A 15413-nucleotide genomic window follows, 5' to 3' on the forward strand; every position below is an offset into this window, starting at 1 on the left:
CGCTTTAATTGCAGAACGAGAGGCTCTACTTCCCCTTTGGTGGCGCCTTGTCACTCGCCCTGCCATTGGCAAAGGTAGCAGGAATTACAATGCCGATGACTACTAGCGCCATGAACAAGAACACTGCAATAGTTTTGAGTCTTCGGTTGCGGATGGATCGCTTGTGATGATTGGCATCCACGTCGTCATGCTCCTCCAAGAGTGGCCTTGAGGACATGATGGGTTGTTGTGAGTTTGGTGTGAGGTTGAGTGGTTGTGGCCAGCTTGTGGCTCGAGATCTCCACAGTTTGACCAACTACCGATCCAGCTCACCCAGCTGACTCTGAAGCCCTCGCAGCGCCTGATTTGATTGAGAATCAGGAGACTCGATGCTTCCATCCTCTTGTTGAAGACTACCTCAGCTTGTGCCTTGACCGAAACAAGCTGCAGCTGGCCCACACATAGCCCACGGACCAACCATGGTCAACACACGCTCCAGGGGGAAGCTGCATCAAGCAAAGCTTGAAGATGTCGTCCAGGACAAGGCTGCCAGTAAAAAGCGCGCGAGGAGACAAGAGGCGACGCCCGCAAAGAGAGTGAAACAAGAGGCTGAAAACGACAAAAATCCCAAGACCAGCGCTGCAAGGTCAAAACATGTCGATGTGAAGCAGCTCAAAAAGCACGACGAAACAGACGTTCGTCCCGAGCCCGTCAAAATCAATCGTGCGCCAGTCTTGCATCTCTTTGCTGCTTGTGTTGCTCAGAGACAGCACCCTGATCTTTCGTGGGAGACATGCCTGTCCCTTGGCTCAGCTGTATCCTGTGTCTGCGCGCTTGCAAAGGGACGCGCTATTGGGAAGATTGCACCACGCGACAAGGACAAGCCCAGAGCATCGCATGATGAAAATGAGATGATCTCTGTCATGCAGTTCGATTTTGCTATGAAGGACGGCAAGGCTCTTGTTGGGAAATCTGCCAAACCACCTGGAGAAGGCTACCTCAAGGGTAAATTCAAGGATCGCTATGCTGAAACCAAGGATCTCATGCAGGAGTCGCTCGAGTCTTGGTCAGGCGATGAGGAGACTCTTGCAATGAAGGCCTTTCACATGTACGAGCGCTTCAGGCCAGATACCGGATGGGGTCAGAGTGGACAGATGAATCTTGAACTTGTCAAGGAAACCATCAGCAAGCAATGAGTGATCGAAATTTATAAGTAGGCTGTCTGCTCTATCTAATAAATCTTTTGGTGTCTGAACTTCATCACTTGTTCGTTCGCTCGTATCAACAGAAGCAGGCGACATTCACTGAGTTCTTGCAGCAGAATCAGCCGCAGTCTGTCACCCTAGGAGTTGTGCTCGAGCAACGGCTCCTTCCATTGGAGCCATCTTCACATGACCAGACTTGGTCTATGGCTGTCATCATCGGACAGCCTATTCCTGGCGTCTTACGTCTCTTGCGTTCAATACGACAGTAGGACGGTGAGCAAGTCTGTGCTCAACGGATACGGGTTCTGTTGGCGCCAGGCGGTCCAGCCGATAAACCGTAACTCTGGTACTCAGGACCGGTCTTTCTACCAGAGCCAACCAATGGCGATTTTCTGGCTGCGCTTGCTGATTGCTCTGACAAGGAAGACTCCACTCAGCGTTCGTCTTTCAGTGCTTCAACCTTGCCGTGTTCACTGATTATCTTGTCCGGCTCAGCCTCTGGCCCTGGCAATCGCGTCAGACTCTCTGTTTGACAAATCTCCTCGATCTCAGTCTCCTCATCAGTCGTTGCAATCCGACCTGCTTTGCGACGCCGTCTGTCGCGCAGCCAGAATGCAAAGCCAAGTGCAAAGATGACGAGTTCTTCAAGTGCCAAAAGACCATACGAGACGGCCGCTAGAACGTCCCACTCATCGGCAAGCGCGACGGCAATGAAACTGAACACTGCACCGGCCGTATCGACTGAGAGGAAGAAGTAGGACACGCCGATCACTGCACGTCGTTTGTAAATTTCCCAGTATTGTGGCAAGAGCCCGATATTGATGAGCACTGCTGAACAAACGCCGACAAGCGTGACGGGCCATTCAACCTCATTGCGTCGACCAAGCTTGAGGAGCTCAATCCCAGCTACTTCAAGGCCAGCTAGACTGGCAGCTGACATGAGAAAGATGACTCCGGACTTTGTATACGTCCAACCAAGTCTGTAGTGAAATGTCTGCAGGTAGCACACCAACGCAAACGCCATAAAGGACTGAGGTTGTATTTGTAGACCAATGTTCAAGTCTTGTATGACGTTGTAGATACCAAGTGGTAAGCCGGCGAGGACCCATAGGAGCATCATAAGGCCTGAGAAGCCATCGGTCGTCTTTCGCCTGTGATTGAGCACAATTTGCGGCACAAGCTGGAGCGACCAGCAGATGGCGCCTGCCACAGCAAAGACGGTGGCGGCAGCTGAGTTTTCTCCCATGATCAAAGAATTAGAACATTATCTTCACAATAGAGAGAGCTTCTGTAGCTGGATAAATGTGTAGCTGTAGATGATGGATGGATTGCAGCGATTAAAATTTGGGCGGCGAATGCCGAGGGAGCGATGACATCAACCGATCGCGAAAACCCTCGAGGTTCACCACTACGCAGACAGCGCTTCGCGGTTGCAAGCAGGAACAGCTCGTAGCTATGGGAAAGACAACAGTGGCCAACTATCTGCTCACAAGGCTAGCAGAGCTCGGCGTCGAGAGTGTCTTTGGAGTCCCAGGCGACTACAATCTCGCCTTCCTTGATGAATTTGACAAGCACAAGGAAATCAACTGGGTCGGGTGCGCCAATGAGCTCAATGCTGCTTACGCTGCCGATGGCTATGCTCGTGTCAAGAAGGGCGTTGCGGCCTTGGTGACAACGTTCGGTGTTGGCGAACTCTCGGCCATCAATGGCGTTGCAGGCGCATACTCGGAGCATGTTCCTGTTGCCCATATAGTTGGAACACCCAGCACATCAGCACAAAAGTCTGGCGCTCTGCTCCATCACACTCTTGGCAATGGCGACTTTAGTGTCTTTGCCAACATGTCCAAGTCCATCTCTGCTGCAACAACCAACTTGTCGGATCCTCACACTGCTCCAACAGAGATCGATCGTGTGCTTGCAGCGTGCTTTGTTCAGGCACATCCTGTCTACATTGGTTTACCAACAGATATGGCATACAAGGAAATTGACGATACGCTCTTACAGAAGCCACTGGATCTGTCAATCCCCCAGAATGATGCAGAGGTGGAAGACTACCTTGTCAAGGAAATCACAGCACTCGTGCATGCTGCGAAGAAGGCCATCATTCTAGTAGATGCATGTGCTATTCGCCATCGAGTCTTGGATGAAGTGCACGCACTCATCAAGGCAACTCAATTCCCAGTCTTCTGCACGCCCATGGGCAAGTCTGCCGTGGATGAAACACATCCGCTCTTTGGTGGCATCTACATTGGCACCATCACACAACCGCATATTCAGGAAGCAGTTGAGTCTGCAGATCTTGTGCTCAGTATTGGGGCCCTCAAGTCTGACTTCAACACGGGTTCCTTCTCTTATCACATCAACAAGCAGGCTGTCGTTGAATTTCACTCAGACAAAACACAAATCAAGTATGCGACATACCCAGATATCGGCATGCAGCCACTTCTCAAGCGTTTGGCAACATCCATTGACGTGAAGCAATGCGCCAAGGGGAATGTCCCAACTTTTGAGAATAAAGTGCCTGCTGAAGCTCAGGAAGGTCCAGTCATCAAGCAAGACTGGTTTTGGCCGACGTTGGGTAAGACGTTCATCAAATCTGGTGATGTGATTGTCTCTGAGACGGGTACGTCCAACTTTGGTCTGATTGATACGCAATTCCCAGACAATGTCATTGCCGTCAATCAGGTCCTTTGGGGTTCTATCGGTTATTCTGTCGGTGCAACACTCGGCGCTGCGCTTGCGGCGAAGGAGCTGGGTCGTCGTTGCATGCTCTTTGTAGGCGATGGCAGTCTCCAGCTCACTGTTCAGGAAATCTCAACCATGATTCGACATGGTCTCAAGCCTATTTTGTTTGTCCTTAACAATGAAGGCTACACCATCGAACGTGCGATTCATGGACCAGATGCAGCCTATAACGACATCAACACGGGCTGGCAGTATCAAAACTTGCTCACCTTCTTTGGCTGTGCCTCTGAGCATCAAGCAAGCTACAAGGTTGCCACCAAGGACGATGTCGTGGCGTTGCTCAAGGACGAAAAGTTTTGCCAGGCAGACAAGATTCAGCTTGTTGAGGTGATTATGGAGAAGATGGATACGCCGAGGGCGTTGAAAAGGCAAGCACAGTTGACATCCGAAGCCAATGAGAAGTCAGACACATGAAAGTGTGTATTGTAACGCATCTATAGACCATTTAACGAAAGTATACCTTTGTCCTCTCCTCTATATTTCGATCAACTGGATAAGGTGCCCCTTGAGAAGAACTCGGTATGACCGAAGAAGGCACACTTATTCCCTCCTGCGCTTGTCTCAGAGGATGCGTCCGCCAATTGATTGGCGGCAACGGTGGCGGAAGAGAGTCAGACGAATTATTAACCACTTGACCAAAGTTTGGTACACTGGGTGCTCGTCTCATCGGTCGCGCTGGACGCGTCTCAAATACCTCGAGCTGGTAAAAGAGCAGGTACGGCACTTCCCGTGAAAAGAGCTCGCCAAACGTTGCTTGCCTAATGCGATGCGGATGTGCCAGGTCATCGAAGAGGAGCCACATGCCAGCTTCTGCTCTGCAGATGGAGACGTAGTGGCCGCTCGCTACGCGCGTACCACGATGACAAACGGCAGACTCGAGGCGTAGTCTGACGATTTTCTTGGTCTTGCTGGCACTCGCTTCGGCATCGACATAGGAGGACATGTCAATGAATTCTGGGATGATGATAGGCGTAGGATTAAGGACTGGATTGCCATGGGAATCAAAGTAGTAGCGCTTGAGGCAAATGCCAACGACGGGAGGTTCTCTGGCTAGAGCTTGTTGCCGAGGCGAGTTGTCGCTTGCTGAGTAGTAAGGCACCAATTCAAACAGCTCCCAAGCCTGCATCGTGACTTCCTTGTCCTTCTTTCCCTGCTTCTCGGTGGGAAACCCATTGACGGCAGCAATCGACATGAGTGTGCTGCGACTCCGTGCAACAGGCCGTCGCACTTCCAATTTGTTGTGAAAATAAGCATCCATCAAGTGAACGAGCTCAACAGGCGGAATGGCGCCATGCTTGGTCGGTGGCTTCGGCACACTCAGCGCAAGGAAACGTTCCTGCACAATCTTAAAGTCAGCTGCGTCTTGCTTGCCGCCATGTGCGATGTAAACTTTGAAGGTCAATGTCGGCATTTGTAACACTTCAGCAATAAAGCCAAAGCATTCAGACGTGTCTTGCTGGCCACTGGACAGCGCATCTTGCCAACCGCAACCAGCAATGGATGTCTGTATCATTGATACGAGATCACCAGTGATTAAATGTCCTGTCCGTAGAAGATTGACAAAGAGTCTCAAATTGACTGCGAGCCGCGTCGCCTCAGGCACATCTGACCGGTCCTGATAGAGCAAAGCATCGAATAAGGGCACCGTTCGTGCAAACATGGCAAATAGCAATGCATCCAGATAGCATGTTGTGCCGCTTAGATTCTCCACTCCCTGTAGTAGTGTTCCTGCATGTGCTTCCACAAGGATCAGGTCCTCTGCATCGCGCAAAGCTAACGCGAGGTTGACGGCACGCCCCGGGTCGCCGTGGCAGAATCGACCCATGAGTAGGGTACGACATCGTGACGGGTCGTAGTGTAAGCCACGCTGTTCAAGCGCACTGATGACTTGCGCAATAGCAAGGTCAAGTTGTGCAGAATGATGGTCTGATGCAACAGGTCGAGGTGCAGATGCAGGACTCGATGGAGTGTGGTCGGAGACGCGAAGAGACGGTGAGCTGCGCTTCTTCTTGTTGCTGAAGAGGCCCATGCTCCGGCGTCTCCCTGTCAGTCGCGTATTGTAGCAGGCAGCATGTTGGGCTTCTTAAGACCAGGGCGGCAGCTTGGTTGTCATGAGCTTTGTCGTTGCTGCGCCTATTTGCCAAGCAAGCAAGCACCTGGGCAATATAAAATCTTATCAATATCTGGGGCAAGCAGCTACATGTACAGGTCATCGAATAGATTGCATAGCCTACAGCTACGACCGGAAGGTGATACGCTTGAACTTGAAGTGCAGCTGCAAGATGCCCTTGTCAAAGCTGCTCTTGTATCCACGGTCAAATCTGCTGCTGTGATCCCAATCCTTGTCGACAATCTCAAAGACCACATCCTCGTATGGAGGCCCAGCAGTGAATCGCAAGAAGCACAAGTCTTCCTGATACCCAGGACCCTCTGACTTGAGTCCCAGCTGCCGCTCTATCCTGTATGTCGGCGCCTTGGTACTGTCGACCAAGTCAGGATAGAATATATTGAAGCGATAACCCCAGACTGTCTTTGGCGGTGGGTCTTCGCTCGTATAGTGCGCCTTGTTGTATGCTGTCCAGTCCACACCGACATACACTCTGTTGAAGAACTTTGGTTTGATGGGTTTAATGCTAGGGAACTTGGCCAGCCACTTGGGAGGTCTCTTTGGCGCTCGTACAGATTCATGATTGAAGAGTTCCTCGTCGTCTTTGAGCTGCGACGCTGCTTCTTGCCTGTACAATCTCTGCGCAGCTGACTCAAAGTCTAGCTCAGTCGATTGCCCAGACTTGATACTGGCACCGACGGTATCGAGTTTGACACGTACAGGTGCTTCAGCTGCTGCGCGCTTGCCATTCCGAAAAACGACTTGCTTGCGACGTGCCTCTTCATCTGCCGCCTTGACGATGAGTGCATGCATTTCCGCCAGCTGAGTCCATGCTTGCTTATACTTGACGCTCTGCAACAGATGCTGCCAGTAGTCCACGTCTATAGACGCGCGCGCATCGAGCTTCTCGTTGATGGACCGTTCCAGCGCAATGAGCTGGTCTGAAGACTTGTTGGCCAAAATGCGGTCGATATCCTCACCTACAGTCTTGCTCGTCCGGGCATCACTCGTCTTGGCTTCCTTCTTGCGCGCCTGTAGATCTTCGCATGCAACCCTGAGCGCTTTCCAGTAGGCCTTGTTCTGTCTGTGCGTCTCTAGCTTGTAAAAATCCTGCACATCCCTCTCCAATTCATCCAATTCCTGCGGATGCAGCGCATGTAGATATGCAGAAGGCTCCTTGGGTGTGATGTCCACCTCCTCCAGCTCATTCTCCTCCGTCGCATCACGCTCGGCGTCCACAAAGCGCAAATTGACGGCAAGGTAATCGACCGGCTTAGCCCTTGCTTCACGCACACGAATGGCCGCTCGCTTCTTGGCCTGCTTCAAAACGAAATCATCTTCCTTGGAGAGCCACTCCTTCATCTGCGAGGCTTCTGCAATCGCAGCTGCACGACCATCGCGTCCGTGTGAGCGCCCACCGCCGCTATGAGATGGGCCCTGTTGTTCTGTGATGCCGTGTTGGACATTATGCCGTTGCCGCTTAGTCGCCTGGTCTTCTAGAGGGCCTGCACGTTCGTAGCTGCGTTTTGAAGCTGAGCTCATGGGAGAGACATGAAGATGAAGCGCTGTGGTGCTCCAGCTTGCAGTTCGACGTCAAGAATCGCAACGACCAACAACTCGAAGAGACTCTCTTTGCACAAAGACAGCCAGAGGCTTGCTAGATTCGACAGATCATCATGGTAAGAGATCGCAGCAATGACTGAGTCCACTTTGGCTGACAATGTTAGTTGCCGCTTTCGCTGCTTACAACGGCGCAGGGCAACCCGATGCTCGTCGAGCTCAAATCTGGCGAGACATTCAACGGGCATCTCGTACAGTGCGACAACTACATGAACCTGACACTACGTGAAGTCATTCAGACATCGAGAGTAGGTCTTCTTTGGCAGTCGCACTATCAGACATGGAGCAATACGCGGACAACTAGTAATAAACAGATGGGCTAACCAGATCAGGACGGCGACCGATTCTTCAGACTAGCAGAAGTCTACATCCGTGGCAGTAACATCAAATACCTCCGTGTCCCCGACGACGTGATTGACAAGGTTCGAGAACGCGAACGCGCAGAATATCAAGCGCGGCAAAGGGCACAGAATGCTAGCGGCGGCGGCGGTGGTGGTCAACGGAATGGTGGATATGGCGGACGCAATGACCGTGGTGGACGGGGAGGCGGCGGTCAGCGTGGTGGTCGGGGCGGTGCAGGACGTGGACGCGGTGGACATTGATGAAGGGAGTGATCCATCTACCTTTTGTACGCTATATCTAATGATGTCCTGTCTATGAGCAAGGTCATCTGACAAAGAAAAAAGCTTCGTATCAGAGAAGGACACTGAAGTGCAGACGAATAGTCAAGCTCAAATGATGGACGGAGCAAGATGTAACGCAGCCATGGAGCCATCGCCAGACTGTTTCGCGGCGGCAGCTCTTGGAAGCACACGTCTTTTGTCTCCCACAAGGATCAATCTGTTACTCGACGATACACGAGCCGCAGACAGCGAGAGCAAACCGAGTCTGCCCTCTTTCCGATGTGGTGAACTTTCGTCTTGCTTCCTCTGCTCGTTCGCTGCGAATTTATTCTCGAGAATTTATCAGATGGCCAGGAACAGACAGCAGCGATGGCCTGTTTTTATATGTGCTCATTCAAGCCCAGTTCTCAGTAAAGCTAGTGAGAACATCAAGATCTGAAATGAGAATGAAACTTGATCAACACTGGTAGAGCCATGTAGTTGTGTGCCACGGCTTAGCGAAATGTCATTCTTGAAGGGTGTGGTGTGCTCTTGATCGCCCTTGAGTGTCAGTTGGGGAGGCTCAATCACGCCTGACATAGTCTAGGTCTGTTGGATGTAGTCAGTGTTGAGAGATGTGTTACCTTGCCGCGTTGTGCTCTCGAGTGATATGTCGTTGACATGTGGTTTCCTCATTTATCTCCGTCAAGAAACAATTCCAATTGCAGTGAAACAGCGAGATATGCACCAAGCAGTTCATTGATCATCAAGTTATCTAGGCATATGAGAGTCAAGACTAGGTTGATGAGCTTGTTCTGTGGCTGAGCAAGATTGATTACGCTTGCAAGAAGATGTGCAGGACACCCGACTTCCATATAGATCTATTTTAGCGAGCATCGTCAATCTCAAAGTGATTACTATCGTCTAGTACGCCTACCAGCCATTTCGAACACTTTCAGTCGTTATCTTCGACATCAGCGCAGTCCGTCTCTTTACTAGAGATCCCATCAACATTTATAAATATCCCTTGTCTATGTTGACTCCGCCAGTGCGTCTCCAAACTCGTCTTCACATCGTCTACGTTGCAACTCAAGCCCGGCAAATCTGTAGTAGACATTCTGTCAAAATAAGCCGTGATCAAGCAGTCACAAGTTGGTGTATTTGAGTAATCGCTGTCGAAGTTGGCATCCTGCAAGCGTGGGTCTCCATAAGAGCAGTTTGTTTTGAGTACTTGGGGCAGCTTCTCAAAAAGATCTTTGCACCCGTCAGAGCAATTGGCAACCTCAGAACGATCCCTTAATAAGGAGACACTGTATGAGACCTTACGGCACATCTTCTGATTTGGATCGGCTTTTGGCTCAGCAGAAGCTAGATGCGAAAGGCTCAGCAGCAGAAGTGGCCACTGAAACATGGTTGTGGGAGCTGTAGGTGGCTGGAACCTGAAAGGAGAGAGAATGTCGAAACTGAAATTGGGCGGACATGGTCCCTATTTATGCCTTTCACTTGCAGTACATATGCATCCCTGAATCGATATCTGCGCAATCTCGTATAGCCATGTGCTTGCGTATTTGCTTGCGTATTTGCTTGCGTATTTGCTTGCGTATTTGCAAGAGCACTTGCGAGAGCATTTGCGAGAGTGAGAACAGACTCCTGACCTATACAGACGTGTGGCAAATCAACTGCAGCTGCAAATATGTGGTCACTTTGTTCCGAGTCAGGAGAGCCTGCCCGAGATGCCGATGTGTTGAACTTGACCATTGAATATCGCTAGCGGAATACAGAGAAGTCCGTCCTGACGAGACGATACAAGCTCAGGTGGTCAATCTGCTCGCTGCATCTCATTTTATAATTGGAATATCCCAAAATCTACTTCTACTTCTACTTTTACTTCTACTATATATTGTTGGTAAACGTCAAAAGCTGACTTACGATATCGCATGCAATCATGACATATTTAGGAGATGATAAGCGAAAGTGCAGTCTTTGCTATAATCTCACGTGACTCGACATGTCGAGCTAAGCCACCTAGCTCCTTGCAAATGATGCAATTGCTAGTGGGGCTATCTTTATACGATTCTCCTTTCCTCTCATGTTCATAGCCAGAGTTCCAAAGCTCATAATGACTCGATGACGCTATAAAAGCAACACAATGGCCAATCCATCAATATCACGGCCGGGCCTACTTTTGTCTGCCATGAGCTGCGAGCTATGCAGTCGGATTGACCTGCAGCCTAGATTGCTCCTTTCTTTCAGTAGCTCCTTTAACAGCTCTTCTTGCAGCTGATCGCGTGTCAAACTTGCTACACTCATTTCCCCCTGTTGCCAAGTGAGCCGACTGCAAGGGTGCCAGACATTGCCAGCAAAGCAGCGAGAATAAGATACAACGTCCACGTCAGCAAGTCCATCGCTTGAGAACTTGCCCAATTGCCAAAGGAAGACGACGTGGTCTTGATTTCTTACTATTACATTTGAACGCGTAAAGGCTCCATGGATCCTCAAAATACAAACAGTTCGAACCAGCAGTCCACTCGAGAGCGCATTTGAGTCCAAATTGGTATGCACTTGATGCGATCTTGATGTTTTCTTTTGCTAATGATGCAATTTCCCTGCTTATCAGTACGCGTGGGAGAACCAACAACAGATGAACCTTCTGATTGCCGAAGAAATCGGCTATGTCTGTGGCGAACAAGCTCGGTTGCTAGAACTCAGACTGCAGCAGTTGAATGAAGGTCAACGATATGCTTACAATTGCATCATCGAAGGCATCGACAACAAAAGCTGTCTTTCTTTCTTTGTAACAGGGCCAGGTGGTACTGGGAAGACATTTCTTTACAAGACCCTTGCATGTCACTACCGTGCAAAAGGTAAGGTAAAAGAATTTTTTGCGTTGCCTCCTCTGGCATTGCGTCGATCCTTTTGCCAAGGGAGTGCCACAGCGCACTCTCGATTCCGCATACCTTTGAAAGCGGGAGAAGGGTCCACCTGTCAGATCTCAAACCAGTCCGACACTGCTGAGCTGTTGCGGCAAGTCAAGCTGATCATCTGGGACGAGGCACCTGTCCAAAATAAGCACGACAATGCTGCAGACAGTGTCGAAGAGAACTCTCAGGATTTGTTCCTGGCCATCCAAGCCTATGCCGAATATCTGTCCACATTGGAACCAGCATCGCTTCCTCCAAGTCGCTTGCGGTTGAAAGTCGGCGTTCCTGTCATTCTCATACGGTATATACGGCCTGCAACGGTACGAGGCTGGAGGTGGTTCAGCTTTTGAGGCATTTCATCAGATGTCGAATTTTGACTGGGATACGAAAAGGCCAAGAAGTAGACCTCTACCATTTCAGGTTGAACAGCGACGAGGAGGACTACTTTTTTGTTTTGAGCCTTTCACTCGGCCGTATATTTCGTATGAGGATTACCGGCACGCCAATTCTCAAACGCAAGCAGCTCGGATCAAGGGAAGCTGGTTCTAAAGTGGCCAGATGCTCCGCATTTGCTTGGGTGGCGAAGAACGGATCTCGAGAGCTCTCTTCGACACTGTCTGCAGCATTGTCGTGCTTGATTTGGACAGGTGCCTCGTCCCAGATGATCAGCTTGACTTGCCGCAACAGCTCAGCAGTGTCGGACTGGTTTGAGATCTGACAGGTGGACCCTTCTCCCGCTTTCGAAGGTATGCGGAATCGAGAGTGCGCTGTGGTACCCCCTGGCAAAAAGATTCGACGCGATGCCAGAGCAGGCAACGCAAAGAGTTATTTCACCTTTTGCACGGTAGTGACATGCTTCTAAAGAAATGTCTTCCCAGTACCACCTGGCCCTGTTACAAAGAAAGAGAGACAGTTTTTGTTGTCGATGCCTTCGATGATGCAATTGTAAGCATATCGTTGACCTTCATTCAACTGCTGCGGTCTGACTTCTAGCAACTGAGCTTGTTCGCCACAGTCATGGCCGAGTCGTTCGCCAGACTCAAACTAGCCCTCATGTTTGGCCTCCTGTTTGCCACGCATCCGAATCCCTCCGTCAGTCTTGTCTTCAATACCATCGGAATATGACTGTGCGAGGTTGAAGGGCACATGGTCATGGCCGAGTGGTCTACACTCGGAGCACAGTATAGGCATGGTAGGTATAGACAGACCTTAGTATGCATGATATCCGATATCCTTCAGTGCTCCACTCATATTACTCAACCTACTGCAATAGCCCGTTCAAAGACGCACCCAATAGAGAAGCATCCACAAGAGGCAAAGACTGCCTGATGTACTCCTTGAGACGCACCTGACACACAGCTTGCGCAGCAGAGACCGCCTTCCTCCTCTCCATCTCCGGTGCCTCTTCCGCCAAATCCTCCACAAAATTGGCGTCTTCTACCCAATACACCAAGTCATCGCCATTCGCTTGACACTCTGCCAAGACGTCCTCCCATACATTCCCGACTTGGGCAACAACGGTAGGGTCGGAAAAATGACGGTCGCCACTTTGAAGCAAACAGGTGAGGGCCATGCATCCTTGCTTACGGTACTTTGGATGTCCGATATTGTCAAAGTGCTCAAAGAGGCACTGCACAAATTGCTGTAGAAGTGGCTCGCCTGAGGAGGACCAGGATTGAGTCAGTCGTCGTGGCTCAGCAAGCACAAGTTGTGAGATGAGACAAAGATAGCAAACGGTGATGAGATTGTCTCCCCTTTGCGGCGCTGCAATGCAGAGTCTTGTTAGCTGAATAATGAGTGCATCCGAAAGATAGGCCGGGGTCCACACTTGCGCACCAAGGCCAAGAACTCGGCAGAAATGACTCAGCGCATCCGCTTTTAGTCCTGGAAGCTGTGATATCATGGACTCTGCCAGTTGTCCAGCATACCCGGCTTGTGCGAGCCCATCACCGAGTAGCAAGATGCTCGATTCGATGATATAGAGGATCTTCTTCAGATTTTCGCCTGCTTGCGGCAATGCTGTCAGGGCAATGGGGAATAATTGCAGCAATTCCGGGCGAGGCTCTGTTGCGTTTTGCAATGTAGCATGCCAGAGCTCAAGCGACTCCTCCATGAGATAGACATGCTCGAAGTTCGTCGGATCCGTTGAGTATTGAATCAATGGCAGCACAAGTGGATAACACAAAGCAGAACGTCCCCTCAATGAAAGCACAAGACGACTCAATAATCCCAGCAAGGCAACCTTGACGAGATGTTCATTACCCGTTGTCAGTTTGTTCCATTCTTGAGGGATTTGCGCTAGTAACGCATCCAACTCTTCAGCACCAAGGTGCGTGCCAGTGCGCTCACACAAGATGCCGAGACTAGTGAGAATCTTCATCTTTGACTCTGCTTGCTCAACATGCTCTGCCAAAATCTTGAGCAGACCCAAGACAAAATGCTTGCTGAAGGGTAAGAATGCTTCCACAGCGAAATCCCATTCCTCCGTGACTGGCTGAACTGCAAACGCAGCAGCGAGTGCTAAGCAGGGGTCAGCAGCATCGAGTTGGCTACCAATCATGCGGTACAGGCTCGGTCTACTGCTTGCCTTACACTGCACCGTGACCCATTGCGAAATGAGCACAAGAATACGTCGTTTGAAGATTGGAGCTCGCACTGGGTCCGCACACTCTCCCTCAAGCACAGGCAAGAACCCATCAAAATCAAAATGATCATACAAATGCGGCGCGGCGATACCAAGCGCATTGTAAAGAGCTTCCTTCATGAGCAATGCGTCACCTTGTTGAGCACCTGCAGTCTGCTGCAAGACCTGCATGAGTGGCTCGCGCAGCTGTGTTTTGAAAGATCCGAAAAAGTCAAGCAACACCTTTTCTGCACATGGTCGTACTTCGAATTGCCAGTGTCCTTCTTCCTGCAACGCAAGCCATTCTTCAGGATCCGCTTCCCAGTGCTCGAGGTCTTCCCTTCGCAAGAGCAAGAAGCGTGTGACGAGCGCTTCGAAAATACCACCCAGACTCGACGGTGCAAACAAGTCCGTTTCGAGCATATGCAGCGCTGCTTGTAGATCTGCACTCTCCTTGCCGCGCATGACGCGTAGGTTTGTTTTGGGCATAGCAACGAGCTTGACGCTTTGTTTGATGAGGATGAGTCCCTGTACAACCACTTTACGAATGGTGGTATGTGGTGAGTCGGCAGCGGAGACGACCATCGACCAGTATGTCTTGACGAGCTGCATCGAGCCTGGCATGAGGACGTAGGCGTAGTTCATGGCATAGCTTTCCATTGAACTGCTGCTCAGCTCCAGGAAGAACTTGCCAGCATGGACGAGGTGGCTGCGAAGACGTTGTGCAGAGGGAGAGGTGTCTTCTTCATTCAGCACAGCAACAAGTTGCCACAACGGATCAATATGTGATGCGGCGAGTGAGAAGAAGTGGCGACACGTATCGTCCGTGTAAGGGTGCTCATAGCCATGACACACAAGTCTTCGTGCAATCTTGAGTGCCAGATCAGCAATGAGCAAGGTATGATCTGATGGCATGGCAGCATTTTCGCCGTTCCTGAGCCAATTGGCTGTTGTTGCTTCATAGGCCTGCGTGATGCACGACAGAACAGGTGGCACGGCACGTTGGAAGGCGTCTCTTTGCCGAGTCATGCGAACAGACGACAACGCCTTGACCACCTGGTTGAGCACACGTAGATGCCGAATCAATGCGTCTTCTTCATGCTGGACCGCCATGATTGCCTGCAACAAGTCTTCAAACAGGTTTGGCCAGTCATTAGGAAACTCTTGACGCGCAATACGTCCAACAACAACAGCATTCTGCGTTGATACAAGCGCAGGAATGTCTTGTCTACAACCTTGCAGCAGTGCACTTTTAATTTGCTGCTTATCCTCTGCCGACAAGGCATGTTTCGCTGAACGTCGCCAATACCGCTCCATTCCGTTTTTGAGCGTAATGGCAGCTAGGATGCGCGCAGGCTCACTGACAGCTGTCATATGCTGACCAAGGTAGATGCGTTGTAGAGATGGATAGAAGCCAGGGAACTGTGTTTCCGCTTGTTGCAGGTACGTTTCTGCTTCTTTGGCCATACTGCCTGACGCAGCTGCTTCAAGAGCGGCGACCAGCATCTCCATCGCGCCGTCTCCCCGTCTCGCACTCTCCAATGGAAGCTAGAATGTCCGCGGTTGTGTCGCGCTTTTCATGAGGATTGATGAGATGGCACGATGGAACAG

At 50.6% G+C, this 15413-nt stretch overlaps 8 protein-coding genes across 8 annotated transcripts; 3 read left to right on the forward strand and 5 right to left on the reverse strand.

Moving 5' to 3' along the window:
- The first annotated feature begins 264 nt into the window (after positions 1-264).
- Positions 265-1396, forward strand: BCR37DRAFT_70891 (uncharacterized protein). Its single transcript, XM_040872448.1, has one exon. The coding sequence runs from the start codon at positions 459-461 to the stop codon at positions 1173-1175; it is 717 nt and encodes a 238-aa protein (XP_040724366.1). The 5' UTR covers positions 265-458; the 3' UTR covers positions 1176-1396.
- On the reverse strand, positions 1174-2507 carry BCR37DRAFT_381152 (PQ loop repeat-domain-containing protein). The gene has a single exon (XM_040869627.1). It carries the CDS (start codon positions 2428-2430, stop codon positions 1618-1620), a length of 813 nt encoding a protein of 270 aa, XP_040724367.1. The 5' UTR covers positions 2431-2507; the 3' UTR covers positions 1174-1617.
- A 63-nt stretch (positions 2508-2570) lies between these two features.
- On the forward strand, positions 2571-4408 carry BCR37DRAFT_381153 (pyruvate decarboxylase-like protein). The gene has a single exon (XM_040869628.1). The coding sequence runs from the start codon at positions 2640-2642 to the stop codon at positions 4341-4343; it is 1704 nt and encodes a 567-aa protein (XP_040724368.1). The 5' UTR covers positions 2571-2639; the 3' UTR covers positions 4344-4408.
- On the reverse strand, positions 4375-5958 carry BCR37DRAFT_399533 (ubiquitin carboxyl-terminal hydrolase-domain-containing protein; the record flags this gene model as incomplete). Its single annotated transcript, XM_040871776.1, has 1 exon — positions 4375-5958. The coding sequence occupies one exon, from the start codon at positions 5956-5958 to the stop codon at positions 4375-4377; it is 1584 nt and encodes a 527-aa protein (XP_040724369.1).
- A 129-nt stretch (positions 5959-6087) lies between these two features.
- Positions 6088-7855, reverse strand: BCR37DRAFT_381154 (mid region of cactin-domain-containing protein). The gene is made up of 2 exons (XM_040869629.1): positions 7764-7855; positions 6088-7715 (listed from the first exon to the last, which is right to left on the reverse strand). The coding sequence occupies exon 2, from the start codon at positions 7576-7578 to the stop codon at positions 6166-6168; it is 1413 nt and encodes a 470-aa protein (XP_040724370.1). The 5' UTR covers positions 7579-7715; positions 7764-7855; the 3' UTR covers positions 6088-6165.
- On the forward strand, positions 7764-8114 carry BCR37DRAFT_337019 (uncharacterized protein; the record flags this gene model as incomplete). Its single annotated transcript, XM_040867246.1, has 2 exons — positions 7764-7904; positions 7989-8114. Coding segments are annotated over 2 exons (267 nt in total), but the record flags the coding sequence as incomplete, so codon positions are not given.
- Positions 8115-9157: 1043 nt separating this feature from the next.
- BCR37DRAFT_381156 (uncharacterized protein) lies at positions 9158-9710 on the reverse strand. The gene has a single exon (XM_040869630.1). The coding sequence runs from the start codon at positions 9667-9669 to the stop codon at positions 9214-9216; it is 456 nt and encodes a 151-aa protein (XP_040724372.1). The 5' UTR covers positions 9670-9710; the 3' UTR covers positions 9158-9213.
- A 2274-nt stretch (positions 9711-11984) lies between these two features.
- BCR37DRAFT_71014 (armadillo-type protein) lies at positions 11985-15392 on the reverse strand. Its single transcript, XM_040872451.1, has one exon. The coding sequence runs from the start codon at positions 15312-15314 to the stop codon at positions 12441-12443; it is 2874 nt and encodes a 957-aa protein (XP_040724373.1). The 5' UTR covers positions 15315-15392; the 3' UTR covers positions 11985-12440.
- Positions 15393-15413: the final 21 nt, after the last annotated feature.

Source organism: Protomyces lactucae-debilis (genome assembly GCF_002105105.1).
Source record: "Protomyces lactucae-debilis strain 12-1054 chromosome Unknown BCR37scaffold_13, whole genome shotgun sequence".
Classification (NCBI taxonomy): domain Eukaryota; kingdom Fungi; phylum Ascomycota; class Taphrinomycetes; order Taphrinales; family Protomycetaceae; genus Protomyces; species Protomyces lactucae-debilis.